Here is a 14,322-nt window from a genome sequence, read left to right as displayed (position 1 = left end):
GATTTGGGGAGCCATGTCATCTGCTGGTGTTGGTCCACTGTGCTTCATTAAGTCCAGGATCAACGCAGCCGTCTACCAGGAGATTTTGGAGCACTTCATGCTTCCTTCCACAGATGAGCTTTATGGGGATGCTGACTTCATTTTCCAGCAGGACTTGGCACCTGCCCACACTGCCAAAAGCACCAAAACCTGGTTCAATGACCGTGGGATTACTGTGCTTGATTGGCCAGCAAACTCGCCTGACCTGAACCCCATAGAGCTGAAGGCCGCTATTGAAGCATCCTGGTCTTCCATAACACCTCAGCAGTGCCACAGGCTGATAGCTTATATACCACACTGCATTGAGGCAGTAATTGCTGCAAAAGAGGCCCAAAGCAAGTACTGAGTACATATGCATGCTTCTATTTTTCAGAGGTCCGATATTGTTCTATGTACAATCCTTGTTTTATTGATTGCATGTAATATTCTAATTTTCTGAGATTGTGGATTTCGGGTTTTCATGAGCTGTAAGCCATAATCATCACAATTATGACAAATCACGGCTTGAACTATCTTGCTTTATATGTAATGAGTCTATCTCATATAGTAGTTTCACCTTTTAAGGTGCATTACTGAAATAAATGAACTTTTGCACAATATTCTAATTTTTTGAGTTTCACCTGTATATCAGAAACCACACAATTTGTGAAATCTGACCATTGTAAGACCGGTTCCTCCTCAACTAGGAGTCCACATAGTTTAAATGCATGCACACACACACAAACACAGTCATTTTTTGCTTGAAATGCTTCTAATGAGAATTCTTCTCCAAAACAATATTTCCCCCTGCGGAAGGGGGAAATTGAACTAAGTATTCTTTAATGTTTTCACTTGAGGAAATTTTTGCAAAACAAATGTTTTGCATTGTCTAGATAATTCCTTAAAGAAGAAAAAGCTTAATACCAAACCATTTATGGGACAATTTCACTTAGAAGGCACACCCACCAGTGTCGTTGAGTGACTATAAAGGGTGTAAAATTTCAGAGGTGGACACAGAAGGCCAAAGAAAGATTGTTACACCACGACAGGTACAATCTTAATTATACTTTTCGATGTTCTGTCCATGTCTGTTTCCAGGGCTAAAAAATTCCATAGTGTTAAATTCTTTCTTGGCCAATTTTTCCATCTATTGTTGTGGTCATCTGAGGACCAGATTAGAATATGAATTAATTTTCTGGAGTTTTTAATAACCGGGTTCCTGTGACTTTTATGAATTGCTATTGTCTTCTCTTTTTAAGAAATCATCACCCTGCTGTTTGATTTTAATCAGTTTGATCTTGAGGGTGCTATTGCTGAATTTGCTATTAAACCTCTTTGTGTGTAGGTTTCTCTGTCTCTCTGTTCTTTGCAGAGAAAACTAATCAATTTATTAAGTAGATTTGACAAACCCTGATGCCATGATATGCTACAGGACTATTTGTTGTTTTATTCTGTAAATAATTTTCACTTTTCCAATCTTTCATTAGAAAATAGACATGTAAACCTTGAATGGGTGATAGGAAGATTTGGGAGAAATGGACTAAACCCTTTTTGCAATATAAAGTCTTTACACTCTCCCAAAGTCATCAGCCTAAGGTGGGATTTGAACTCACAGTCTCACAGTTTCTAGCCTGGTGCCTTCAGCACTAGACCAAACTGGCTTTGGAAATGATATGGAAATTCTTATACATCTCCTGAATGAAGAAGAAGAAGGAGAAGGAGAAGGAAGGAGAAGGGGAAATAGAAAGAGGGAAGGAAAAGGAGGAAGAGGAGGAGAAGACGTTGATTGCATTTAGACTTGAAAGAGTTAAATATTTTCTCTCCCTCTGAACAAAATAAGACTGCAACCTCAGATGTTTTACCTTTTCAAGAATTGAGTAATACAACTTTACTCTACTTTGCTTTTTACCATTTGCTTTCTTAGCTAGTTTTTGATCTTCAATTCCTTTTTAGAACAAGCCTAACTCGATATAGGGTGCATCTCTCTATGTTGCTGAACTTTATCTTCCTTGGAAGCAGGAAAAATCCAGAAGCAACATTAAAAGCTGTGTAAGAGATTTGTCATGTTTAAATAACTAAATTCCAAAATGACTTCCTGCCCCCCACCGCCTTTGGTTGGAGATCCCACCAACTGATGGTGCATGATACTAACTCAATCATTCTGCATTGTTGCTTCACCTAACAGTGGCTCTTGAATCCACCTTTAAAGTTTTCCCTATTTTAGAACATAACAGAGATACTGGTATAGGTAATTCAGGGTGTGACAAGTAGGAAATAAGGCATCCAAATTTTTATCTAACAAATCCTTCTAACAAATGAATCAAATATATTTATAGATTAATTAAATAAGGTTCTCTGAGAGAAATACATTTGTTAAACAATACATTTGTTTAGTAAAATAATACATTTCATCAGGAAAGGAGCTGTTATTTAAGCATTAGGAAGAAACATGAGATGAGATGGGGATGAATCTGTGGAGAGTATAATCTATAATAGAATAGATAATAGAAGATTTAGAAGTACTATAATATGAATGATAAGGATAGAAAAAAATATGTTTAAGAGATTCAAAAAGAGTAAAGATGATATGAAGGAAGCCAAGGTTTTCATGATACTCAGCAGCAGAGATTTTATGGGAAGTGGGAAAAATCCATGATACACAAATGTCAAAAAAAAAAAAAAAATTAGTGTCCAGAAACACCAACAGATCTCTTTCCAGCAGAAGAAATCTCTCCATTTGGTGTCCCAAAGGTGCTTTTCTCAAGAAACAACTGGGCTTTCTTTGTTTTTCCTTGAAGATGTTTCCCTTCACATCCAAAAAGCTCCAGAACTGAAGAAGCTTCTTGGATGAGAAGCGAAATGTCTTCCAGAAAAACAAAGAAAATCCAGTTGCCTTTTGAAAAAGCACCTTTGGGATAACCATGTCCTGGCTGATTGAAAATCCCCATAGACATTTCCATTTGGTGAGTGTTCGGAATATGCTGAGTGGTATCTCTATTCTCTTTCTCTCTAGAATCACACTTTATGATGCCAACTCCTTTTAACACATTCTCTTAGGACAGTAATATTAAGTGTTGAAAATTTCTCCAAAACCTGAAGCAACAACCAACCTGGAATAACTGGGACAAATAGAAATGGAGATCCAGAAGAATAAACGCTATAAGAAGAGCTGGGATGAGGAAATGAAGGAATTATTCCAACAGTTGAGACAACAGCAGGGTGCAAATTATTTATTATTTTTCTCCTTGTTTTTTTAAAGATATTCCCAATTTAATAATGTAAAATATATTTATCATAAAATACTTAGGGAATTATGATCCATAAACTAAAAACTAAAAGAGAATGAATTTATGAATCTAAAATCTACCCATCACCATAAGATTAAGAGAGTAGATGTACTGATCTTGAGCTTTAACAACTTAGAGCAGGGGTGGGCAAACTACGGCCGTGGGCCACATCCACGCCACGTGGGTCTGTCCAATCCGCCCGCCCCTGAAAAAATTGCTGGGCGTGGCATATTGCCCTGTGCTGCGTGGCCCCAAAGCTGCAAAACAGTGCGAGCACTCTCTCGGGAGTGAAAAGAAAAGAACTTTGCAAAGGGCTTGGCTGGGAGTTCGAAATCACCTTCGAGTGCGACCTCTCCGAAGGTGAGTCCCCGCCGATCCCCTTTTTTTCCGGGCTTCGAGGCTTAAACTTTGCAAAGGCAAAGTTTGCAGGCTGGGCGTCTTCCCGCCAAGGAGGGAAGGTTCCGCCCAGGCGGGCGGGCTGCTTAAACTTTGTCGGGCGGCTTTAAAAGCCTGCTCCCAGCACTCGAGCAACTTCCCAGTTCCTTTTAACTCGCGGGCACTCGCGCCTGGCCCGAGCCGCGCGGCAGAGGGGAAGACCGGCGGGCGGGCGGGCTGCTTGGAGGAGGCGACCGGCGGTGCTCCGGCAGCAGCAACAGGCAGTTCCACCCGGCTCCGCTCAGGTGTCCGGCTGGGGCTGTCAGGAGTTGCTACTGCGGCGCAGCTCCGCGGCTCCAGTCCCGCGTTGCCTTGGGAAGGAAAAGGCAAAACCAGGAGCCGCTGAGCTTGAGCCTCCGGTGCCGCTGCTCCGTTGCAAAAGCACTCTTCCTTTTTGCCTTTCTCTTCCCGAGGCAACGCGGGACTGGAGCATGCGAGCCGCGCCGGCGGTAACAACTCCTGACTTAGGGGGCCTCCGAGGGGAGGGGAAGAGGAGAAGAGGGGAGGAAGGGGGCGATTCCCAAAAATCTTGTGCTGACCCGGCCCGTCTGTCAAATTTTAAAAGTCAATGCGGCCCCGAGCAAAAAGTTTGCCCACCCCTGACTTAGAGTGATCACACACTTTTAGTAAGGAGGAAATGTTCTGAAAGAGGGAGAGAAAGAGAGAGGGAGAAAGAAAGAGAGAGAGGGAGAAAGAGAGAGATGAGAGAGAGAGAAAGAGACAGAAAGAGATGAGAAACAGAGATACACAGAGAGAGAGAGAGAGAGAGATACCTGTTTCCTAAAGAAAAGAAAATACTGGGAGCCACAAAACTTTGGTAGGCATGGCTGGGGTGTGTGTCATGTGACTGGGTGGGAGTGACATCGAGTTAGCCATGCCAAACTAGGTTTTGTGGCTCCTGGTGTTTTCTGTGGGAAATGGGTCCAAATGGCTCTTTGAGTGTTTAAGGTGGCAGATCCTTGTACAAGACAAAAGACCTCCAGCTCCAGGGTGACATGGCCCTCCAGGACACAATATAATAGGATTAACCCATCTTGCAGCAGAGCTCACCACATGGCACAATCTCCTAAGCACATTACATCAGCCAAGCTTCAACCAAACCAGGGAGCTCAGACAACCTTAGCTATGACCAGGGGTGGGATTCTACCAGTTTGGACTGGTTCAAGTGAACCAGATGTTAAATTTGCATCTGGTTTGCCAAATTGGTATTTGAACCAACCAGCTGGCCCCACCTACCCCTCCCAGGAGTCTCCAGGCAGCCCATTTTTTATGCAAGTAAGTTCAAGGTCCACGCAGAGGCTCTGGGAGGGGGAAAAATGGGCCTTCTGGAAGTACCAGAAGTTTGGAAATGGGCCTCCAGAGCCCGGGGGAGGCCATTTTCACCCTCCCAGAAGCCCAAGGTAAGCCTCTGGACCCTTGGGAAGGTGAAAAATGGCCTTCCCGGAAGTCAAAGCTCAAGTAAACGCATAAACGCCCCCTCTCCCAACTCCATGTGGTCAACTGCCGAAGACCATCAATATGTTTCTGCTTAAACCATCTTTTAAACCATCTTTCCAGTTACTCTTCATGTTACAGGAACTGGGCATGGCTAGTCTAGTGAAGAGAAGACCAGAGGAGACATGATAGCAGTCTCCCAATATTTGAGGGGCTGCCACAGAGAGGAAGGGGTCAAGCTATTTTCTAAAGCACCTGTAGGTCAGACAAGGAATAATGGATGAAAACTGACCAAGGAGAGATTCAACCTGGAAATAAGGAGAAACTTTCTGACAGTGAGAACAATCAACCAATGGAACAGCTTGCCCTAGGAAGTTGTGGGAGCGCCATCCCTTGAGACTTTCAAGAAGAGATTGGACTGCCATTTGTCAGAAATGGTGTAGGGTCTCCTGCTTGGGTGGAGGGTTGGACTAGATAACCTACAAGGTCCCTTCCAACTCTGATTATCTGTTTTCTGTTATCTGTACCAGTGTCTTCCTCCCGGCTTGGAACTGAACCATTCTTCTTTCAACAATTCCATACTATTGCCAAGTAAACTACAAGAATATGCCCTTAAATCACCAGGGATCAAGCTTGACTCAAGCAAATTTTTATCTGTATGCATCAGCAGGATTATTAAGTAAAACAGATGCTCTTACCCTACAGGGCAGGCAATGAGAGAAGTGACCTCCTACTATGGCTGCTAGAAAAGCCAGTTTTGCAAACTGGGTCAATTTGATTGAAACAAACAAATACAATAGCAATAGAGCTCAGGAGTGGTTCGGCCTTGCCAGGTTCCCTACCAAGGGAAAGCCAGGAAATTGTGGGAAGCAAAAAGCAGAAGAAAAGAAGAGGATGAAAGTGTGTCTGAGGGAGGGAGGAGGAGAGGGGGGGAGGCAGAGAGGGAGAGAGAGGGAGAGGGGGAGACAGAGAGGGAGACAGAGACAGAGAGAGGGAGAGAGCGAGCAAATGGAGAGCAAATAAGACTCTGGGAGACAGCAAAGTTGGGGACAGTTTCAACTTTCAGGATCAGATTTAGAATTAGAAATCTTTCAGGTGCCACATCGATATTAATGTGGACAAAGACATAGCTCTTTAATTCCTGCTTTTCATCTAAACTATACAATCTATACCATACTATACTTTTTATTTATTTGCATCCTGCTTTATTATTTTTACAAATAACTCAAGGTGGCAAACATATTCAACACACTTTTCTTCTCCTATTATCCACACAACACCACCACTGCAAGATGAGTTGGGTTGAGAGAGAGTGACTGGCCCAAAATCACCCAGCCAACTTTCATGCCTAAGGCAGGGCTAGAACTCATGGTCTCTAGCTTTCTGGGCTGGTGCCTTAACCACTATCCAAAATGTTAGCAAAAAGTAAAAATAAATATTGCAATATCACTACCCAATTAAGTTTTTGTAATATACACATGAGTTCCATATTAAGTGTTGTGAAATCTAGCATTCCTTTGGCTCTTGATCATCTCTTGAAAGGAAGGTGGGTTTCTTTGGCACAAAATAAGAATAAACCTTAAGTAGAATTTCAAGAGGAGGTTTCAATGAACAAAATACATTCATACATAATGCACACATAAATATGACAAACAGATCATTCCAATCAGTCATTCCCCATTGCATATTTTGACCATGTAAAACAGTAATGTCCAGGGCCTTACTGACCCTCATCATTGAGCTGCAACCCCCAAAATAAATGGGGCAGTTGACAAATGATACATTTGCTGAATGGAGTGCTGAACCAAACTAACTGACCGTACTTTTCCTTTGCTTGCATGGATTCAAGCAGAATGAATATGTGTAAACTTATGTGTATCTTTTCCATAGCATACTATCCAGATCTGAACATGTCACATCTGAAACCCTCTAAAACACCTCATGTGCTTGAGCCTCTAAGATTAAGGGAACCCCGCTTGTTCCGAATTTGGGATATTAGTCAGAAATTCCTCTTCATGGTCAACAGCATGCTGATAGCAAACCCCCTGGATTTCAATTCACCAGGTAACAAACTCTGATAGATAGATATTATCTTCTCCCAGTATGATTGATGGAACATTTTGGGCTGTTTATTCGTTCTGAGGATTTGATGGGAGACAGTGCAAAACATCTACTGTGATGATGATGATGATAAGGATGATAAGGATGATGATGATTATTTACTTTTGATCCATTAGCAAGAGCTAGCAAGTTATTTAGAGTTAGATGAGTCAAGTCTGAATTATCCTGTCTTCTGTTGCTTCTTTTTACTGATAATCAGAAGGGAAGGAATAAAGGCATGGCTTTAAAATTAAATTGTAGAAAGAATTCTATTGAACATTATGCACCTTAAATGTTCTCTAATTGCTCATTTATGAACTCTTTAATATTGATTTGACATGCATGTAAACTCATCTATTTCAACAGACTCTACATACTCTTATTTGGAATTAAGATAAGGTCTAAAACATTCCCTCTCTCTTTCTTTCTCCCTCTCATTGGAAAACATAATTTTCATCTCTCCCTCCAGCACTCATCTTATCATGTTTGTTCTGCTTCTGAGAGTTTTGTCCCACTGGAGAGTACCCACTTCTCAATAGTGTGTCACTGCTCAGTCCAATTTAGAACATTTCCTCCTTGCTAAAAGTCTTCCAATGCTGTCATAGCTTTGGTTGCCAGCCATTACGCTTCCAATAAAGGAAAATATTTGTAGCTCAGGGTTGAAATGTGTGATCCCTGGTGCTCTCTGACCTTGGCTGCAGATGTTTCATTACCCAAAATAGGGCAGCATTATCAGTGCTCACTACACCTTGCCTTCTAAAAGCCTCCCTGTCTTTCCACAAGTCCCTTTTTAAAGGCTACACCTGTGCCAGCTCAGCAGCATTCTTGTCCTTCTCCTATGAGGAAATCTTCCAGCAGAAATGAAAATAGTTCCTGGTCTCAGTTTCTGCTTCTCATTTAATGTCTGTTTGGGTTTCTGGGTGGCTACATGATGGGATAGTAACAAGCATGGCAAGCATCGTTGGTCAGAGGACACATTTTAAAATTGTGGGTAATGGAACTTTTGTGTAGTTACTGCTGTATTATCTTACTATACGTGGTCCTTAACTTATGACTGCAATAGAGCCAAAATTTTCTGATACTAAGTGAGACATATCAAGTGAATTTTGCCCCTTTTTATGATCTTTCTTGCCACAGCTATTAAGTGAATCACTGCAATTATTCAGTCAGCAACCCAGTTGTTAAGTGAATCTTGCTTGTCAGGTCACAAAAGGTGATCACATGACCCCAGGACACTGCAACCGTCATAAAGTTGAGTTATCAAAGCTCTGAATTTTCATCATGTGACCAGAGGATGCTGTGAAAACATGTCACTTTTTTCAGTGCTGTTGTAACTTTGAATTGTCACTAAATGAATTGTTGTAAGTCGTGGACTACATACTGAGAATGAAACTAGCTATATGCTCAATTCACCTACCCCCTGCAATTCTAAAGAGGTCTCAGATACGTTCCTATTGGATGCTAACGAGTTTACAGGTAATCCTCGACTTACAACATATCATTTAGTGACCAAAGTTATAACGGCACTGAAAAAAGTGACTTATGACGGTTTTTCACACTTTGCAGCATCCCCATGGTCACGTGGTCAAAATTCAGACACTTGGCAACTGGCTCATATTTATGACTGTTCCAGTGTCCTGGGGCCTTGTGATCCCCTTTTGCGACTTTCTGACAAGCAAAGTCAATGAGCATCCAGATTCACTTCACAACTATGTTACTAACTTAATAACTGCAATGATTCACTTAACAACACAGAGGGGTCATAAAATGGGGGAAAACTCACTTAGAAAATGTCTCAGTTTCAGAAATTTTGTGGTCAATTGTGGTCATAAGCTGAAGCCTATATTATTGTTCTATAATTAGCCTTATGTCAGTGGATTTTTAATCCAAATTTTCTGAACCAGGGAAAGAAGTGTGTGACGTTAATCTTGGCTTTTGTCTACCATTCTTCACCAGAAGTGTGGATGGCTGTGCTCCCCAATAATGCCTTAGATCCAAGAAAGCAACCCATCTTTATGAGCCTCACAGATGGATCGCATACTCTGTCTTGCACATCGTCTAGTGAGGGTCAACCTCAGCTACACTTAGTGGTGAGTTGTAACAATGGCAGCCTTTATACAACATACACAATTTGCTTATTAATTCATTTTTAGGGTTCTCCCTAAGTATAATGAGCCATGCACCTAGCAATAGCATTTAGATTTATATACCATTTTATAGAGGTTTACAAAGTCAGCATATTGCCTCCAACAATCTGGGTCCTCGTTTTACTAACCTCGGAAGGATAGAAGGCTGAGTCAACCTTGAGCCAATGATAATTAAACTGCTGGCAGTTGACAGAATTAGTCTCAAATACTGCATTCCAGTCACCACGCCACCACAACTCTTATCAAATGTGCTGGGCTTACTTGGCATATTAAGTCCTTCCCCTGCCAAACACAATAACAAAATCTAACCTTAAATCAACAAAATCTAATTCCTCTAAATCTTGCACAAAAACAACTACTAGAGTCTTCACCCAAGTGAAGCTGCTAAGTGGAAATGCTGAATTCCAAGACACGGAGAAGATAGCAAACCTGAGAGTTTCTTGGGAACATTGTTCTTCCCTTTCACAATATTGATTGCTACATTTTGAAATTGGATAAACTTTTGCTCTTCTAAAGCTTGCCAGGGTAGGGAGAAAGCTTTCTTTGATTTTAATTTTTGAAAAAATATGCTTACAGAATGGTTCATTGAGGTTTGAGGGCTAACTGTAGAGTCTTAAATGTGGATTTGGCTTTCTTTAAATTGAAAAGACCCCCAAAAAGCAGAGTGTATAAGCCAGGGTGGGATTCTACCAGTTTGGATGAACCAGATGTTGGTTCATCCGAACTGGTAGAATCCCACCCTGGCTTATACACTCTGCTTTTATTAAAGTTACATCTGGTTTGCCGAACCGGTATTTCAACTGACCAGCTGGCCCCCCCACCCCCAAGGAGTCTCCACGTGGCCCATTTTCGATGGAAGTAAGTGCAGGGTCCACGCGGAGGCTTTGGGAGGCGGAAAAATGGACCTTCTGGAAGTCTGGAAACAGTCCTGTTTTCGGCTTCCGGAGGGCCTCCAGAGCTCAGGGAAAGCTGTTTTCGCACCCCCAGAGGCCCAGGGGAGGCCTCCGGACCCTTGGGAAGGCAAAAAATGGCTCTCTTGGAAAAACCAGAAGGCACAAAATGGGCCTGTTTCTGGATTCTGGTGGGCCTCCAGAGCCCAGGGGAGGCCATTTTCGCCCTCCCAGAGGCTCGAGGGAGGCCTCCCCCAGGTTCTGGAGGCCCACCAGAAGCCGGAAACAGGAAGTTCTGATAGACCATGCCTACCATGGCCACGCCCACCCAGCAACCAGGCAACAAACTGGTTGCTGGGATTTTTGAATCCCACCCCTGGTATAAATGTTTGTTATACATTGTAGCTGGTCTCCAGAGCAAAGTAGAGCTCTGGAAATGTCACAATGGGAGATATCTGATTGCATAGTAACCACACTATGTTCTTTATATTGTCCTTCCATGCTTTTGATTTGTTTTTAATAGGATCCACTTACAGCATTAAGTTATCCAACATTAAAACATAAAACCTGGTTTATGGGCTACTAGGTCACTAATTACATGTTCGTTATTCTTAAAAGTGCAATTTCAATTACTTTTGTTGAGATATTTGTTATGAACAGTTCCTGAATACACCTGCTTCTCATTTTGAGAGGTCACAGTTGTTAGTTCTCCCAAAGGTGCTGTTTTTCAAACTTTGTTTTTCCTTGAAGAACGTTTCCCTTCTCATTTAATCTCCATTGGTGAAGAGCTGGTTCTGAAAGGCCATTCACAAGCTAACTTATTTTGTTCTTGAGGTCAAGAATCTGTGGTAATCTTGGGAAGGTTCCCTCTAGTAGGATTTTCAGATGATGCTTACTCTGGTTCTTTATTTTAGTTCCTTCCTCTTTGCCCGATTCTTTGTGACAAGATGAGCTATGCACAATCTGAAGACCACCTGGTCTTCCCCTTGCTGTGAGTCTGGATCTGGCCATCCTTCTAATTACTCATAAGGTTTAATTTAGCTTTTCATTGGAACATGAAAAACAATTGCTGAATTGGCCAGGTTAGCTTGGACTTTTGTCATCCTAAGAGGAACGAGGAGGAAGTAGAACATGTTGATAGGCAAAGGACCTGCTTTCAGGCTTTTTTCCCCAGGACCTCAAGCCCTGCAGTCAACTCCAGCCAATCTATTGTTGCAATATTACTTCTGAGGGGTCCTTGATGCTCTTTGAGCTGGGTTGTTATTTTGCAGATGTTTCATTACTCAAACTGCACTGATGATGTTACCTAGTTTGGGTAATGAAACATCTGCGAGAAAACAAGCTCAGAGAGCAGCAAGGACCCTTAATTTTAACCCCGAGCTACAAATATTCTCCTTTATTAATATTGCTTTTAACACTTTTTTCATGTTTTCTTAGGAGAGAAACATTATGGAGCTATACAATCAAAACCAAAAGTTTTTGGACTTCAGTTTTTACAGCAAGATGGATGGCAGCTCAGAAACATGCTCTTTTGAATCTGCCCAGTTCCCTGGTTGGTTCATAAGTACTTCTTCTGAACCTAACAAACCTATCAATCTCGGTCAAAAAGGAGGCACAGGCATTACCCTTTTTTATTTTGAAACAAGTGAGAGGAAGGAAAAAGTGGAACTTGTCATTACGAGAATTATTTAAGACAAATGCCTACTTCAGGTTTTGTGGGAAATGTAGGTTTGTTAGTAAGTAAAAGTTTCAGTTTTATACAATTGAGGATGCTTTTAGCAGATTGAGCAAAAATGTTGGAATTTCTCAGGTCATAAGACATTTAAGTAATGCCTACTTTTTCATTTATCGTCAACATTATTCTTTGCTAAATAATAAAAATAGAATGATATCCTGTGGTTATGTTTATTATTTGTTAAGAAACCCCCTTTGAGGGCACCCCAACAATTTGTGTGTGTGTGTATGTGTGTGTATGAAAGGAAGAACGAAGGGAAGAAGAAAGGAAAGAAAGAAAGAGGGAGTTGCAATAATGACATATACAGGTAGTCCTCAACTTACAGCCACAATTGAACCCAACATTTCTGTTGTTAAGTGAAACATTTGTTAAGTGAATTTTGCCCAATTTTATGATCTTTCTTGCCAAAGTTCGTAAGTGAATCACTGCAGTTGTTAAATTGGTGACACTGTTATTAAATGAATCTGGCTTCCCTGTCGACTTTGCTTGTTAGAAGGTTGCAAAAGTTGATCACATGGCCCCCCACTGCAACCATCAGAAATATGAACAAACTGTCAAGCATCCAAATTTTGATTACATGATCACAGGGATGCTACAATGGTTGTAAGTGTGAAAAATTGTCACTTTTTTCAGTGCCAATGTAACTTTCAATGGTCATTAAGTGAACTGCTATAAATTGAGGGCTATCTTTATACATTTTCTCCCTAGCGTGTCTTCTTTCCACTTTGTATTTTCTCAAATATTTTAAAGTTTCAGTCCTCAAAAAAATAAATCCAAGGTAGATCTTCCAAATCCATTCTGCCTACCTTTCCTTCTTTGCTCTTTAGTGGACATTTTGGATTTTGAAGTCCCGAGCTAAAAGGAAGAAAGAGAGAAAGAGAACACCTCCAGTGTCTTATGTTCAGAAGAAAAACAACCTGTGATCGTATTTTGTCTCAAGAGGTCAATGGTTGAGTGTGTTTTTGCATTTAAATGAATGCTGAATTTTGAAAAACAGGTTTGGCAGAGTCATCCCTCCCCCCCCCCCAAAAAAAATTTTGGCCATCTTAAAGGTTGGGCAATATCTCCAGCAGCTTCTTGGTCACGTTGAAAGCATTGGTGGGCAGGATATGAGAAGAAAAAAGCAGTTGTTTCTTTCACTGAACCAACCAATGATATATTTCCCTGAAAACACAAGGCCCAGTCAATGCTCATTAAAACACAAGTATTAGTCATATTATCTGGGGGCATGTAAATCACACCCCCTTATTATAACAGGTAACACCAGGCCCAGAGAACATCACAGAAAGAGAGATATCCATCAAGGCTCACAAAGTCTCCACATTTGCACAGGTATTCATTTCTCATTTCTCTGCTTAGAACTTTGGGTGCTGTATCCTCTGCTTCATGAGCTAAACAAGATGTAAGGGAAGAGATCTGGGATTTCCCCATTTCCCCAGATCTCTTTGTTTGAGCTATTTCCTTCCAGGAACATTGAAGCATTACAGTGTCAATATATCAGTAATGAGGAAATACCTTTTGCCATCCGAATGGCTTGTTGTTGCTCCGGCTGCTTATGAGGTATGCTCAGTCTGGCTGCTGGGCTGGGCTTAAGTAGCCTTCAGCTGTAAAAAGAAAAGAGAGAGGGGGGAGAGGGAGGGAGGGAGGGAGGGAGAGAGAGAGAGAGAGAGAGAGAGAGTTCCAACATGCCAGAAACCCTTTTGCAAAAAAGCTTCGGCTGTGGGGGGAAAAAGGGAAAATCAGGCACAGGTTTGGTGCGCCATGGCAGGAGCCTTGGGAGTGCTGGGTGGTGAGAAGGATCACTGCTGAAACTGGGCTGGAGCAGATCTTGTTTCCTGATGGCAAGCAGTCTCACAGCCATGTGGTTGTTTGCTCAAATAAACCGCACCAAACTTGATTGCAGGAAATACGACTTCAGCAATAGAGTGGTCAATGTCTGGAATACTCTACCCGACTCTGTAGTTTCTTCCCCAAACCCCAAAAACTTTAACCTTAGACTGTCTACTATTGACCTCACCCCTTTCCTAAGAGGTCTGTAGGGGGCGTGCATAAGCGCACCAACGTGCCTACCGTCCCTGTCCTATTGTTTCTCCTATTCTTTTATTTTTCTTATATGTAACCATTTCATGTATTCACAACTATGTATACATTTATACTTATTATCTTGTAAACAATTGGCAAATCAAATAAATTTCACAAAGTAGGGTGGCAGATTGGCCAAATGGCAGGGATCGGGGGGGGGGGTAGATAGGTAAACTGGAGGAGTTGGAGGCAAT

The 14,322-nt window shown here is 41.7% G+C and overlaps 1 protein-coding gene across 1 annotated transcript; it reads left to right on the top strand.

The window, feature by feature from the left end:
* The first annotated feature begins 428 nt into the window (after positions 1–428).
* On the top strand, positions 429–12,304 carry LOC113414465 (interleukin-36 receptor antagonist protein-like). Its single transcript, XM_087969669.1, has 6 exons — positions 429–1,067; positions 1,972–2,067; positions 3,032–3,237; positions 7,065–7,238; positions 9,231–9,364; positions 11,749–12,304. The coding sequence occupies exons 3-6, from the start codon at positions 3,153–3,155 to the stop codon at positions 12,001–12,003; spliced, it is 648 nt and encodes a 215-aa protein (XP_087825795.1). The 5' UTR covers positions 429–1,067; positions 1,972–2,067; positions 3,032–3,152; the 3' UTR covers positions 12,004–12,304.
* The last annotated feature ends 2,018 nt before the right edge of the window (positions 12,305–14,322 follow it).

The sequence above is a fragment of the Notechis scutatus genome, chromosome 7, assembly GCF_049901735.1.
Source record: "Notechis scutatus isolate UNSWTSFEM ecotype Mainland chromosome 7, rNotScu1.2, whole genome shotgun sequence".
NCBI lineage: Eukaryota > Metazoa > Chordata > Lepidosauria > Squamata > Elapidae > Notechis > Notechis scutatus.
The sequence above is the reverse complement of the archived record's forward strand: the minus strand, read 5'-3'. Positions and strand labels throughout refer to the sequence as shown.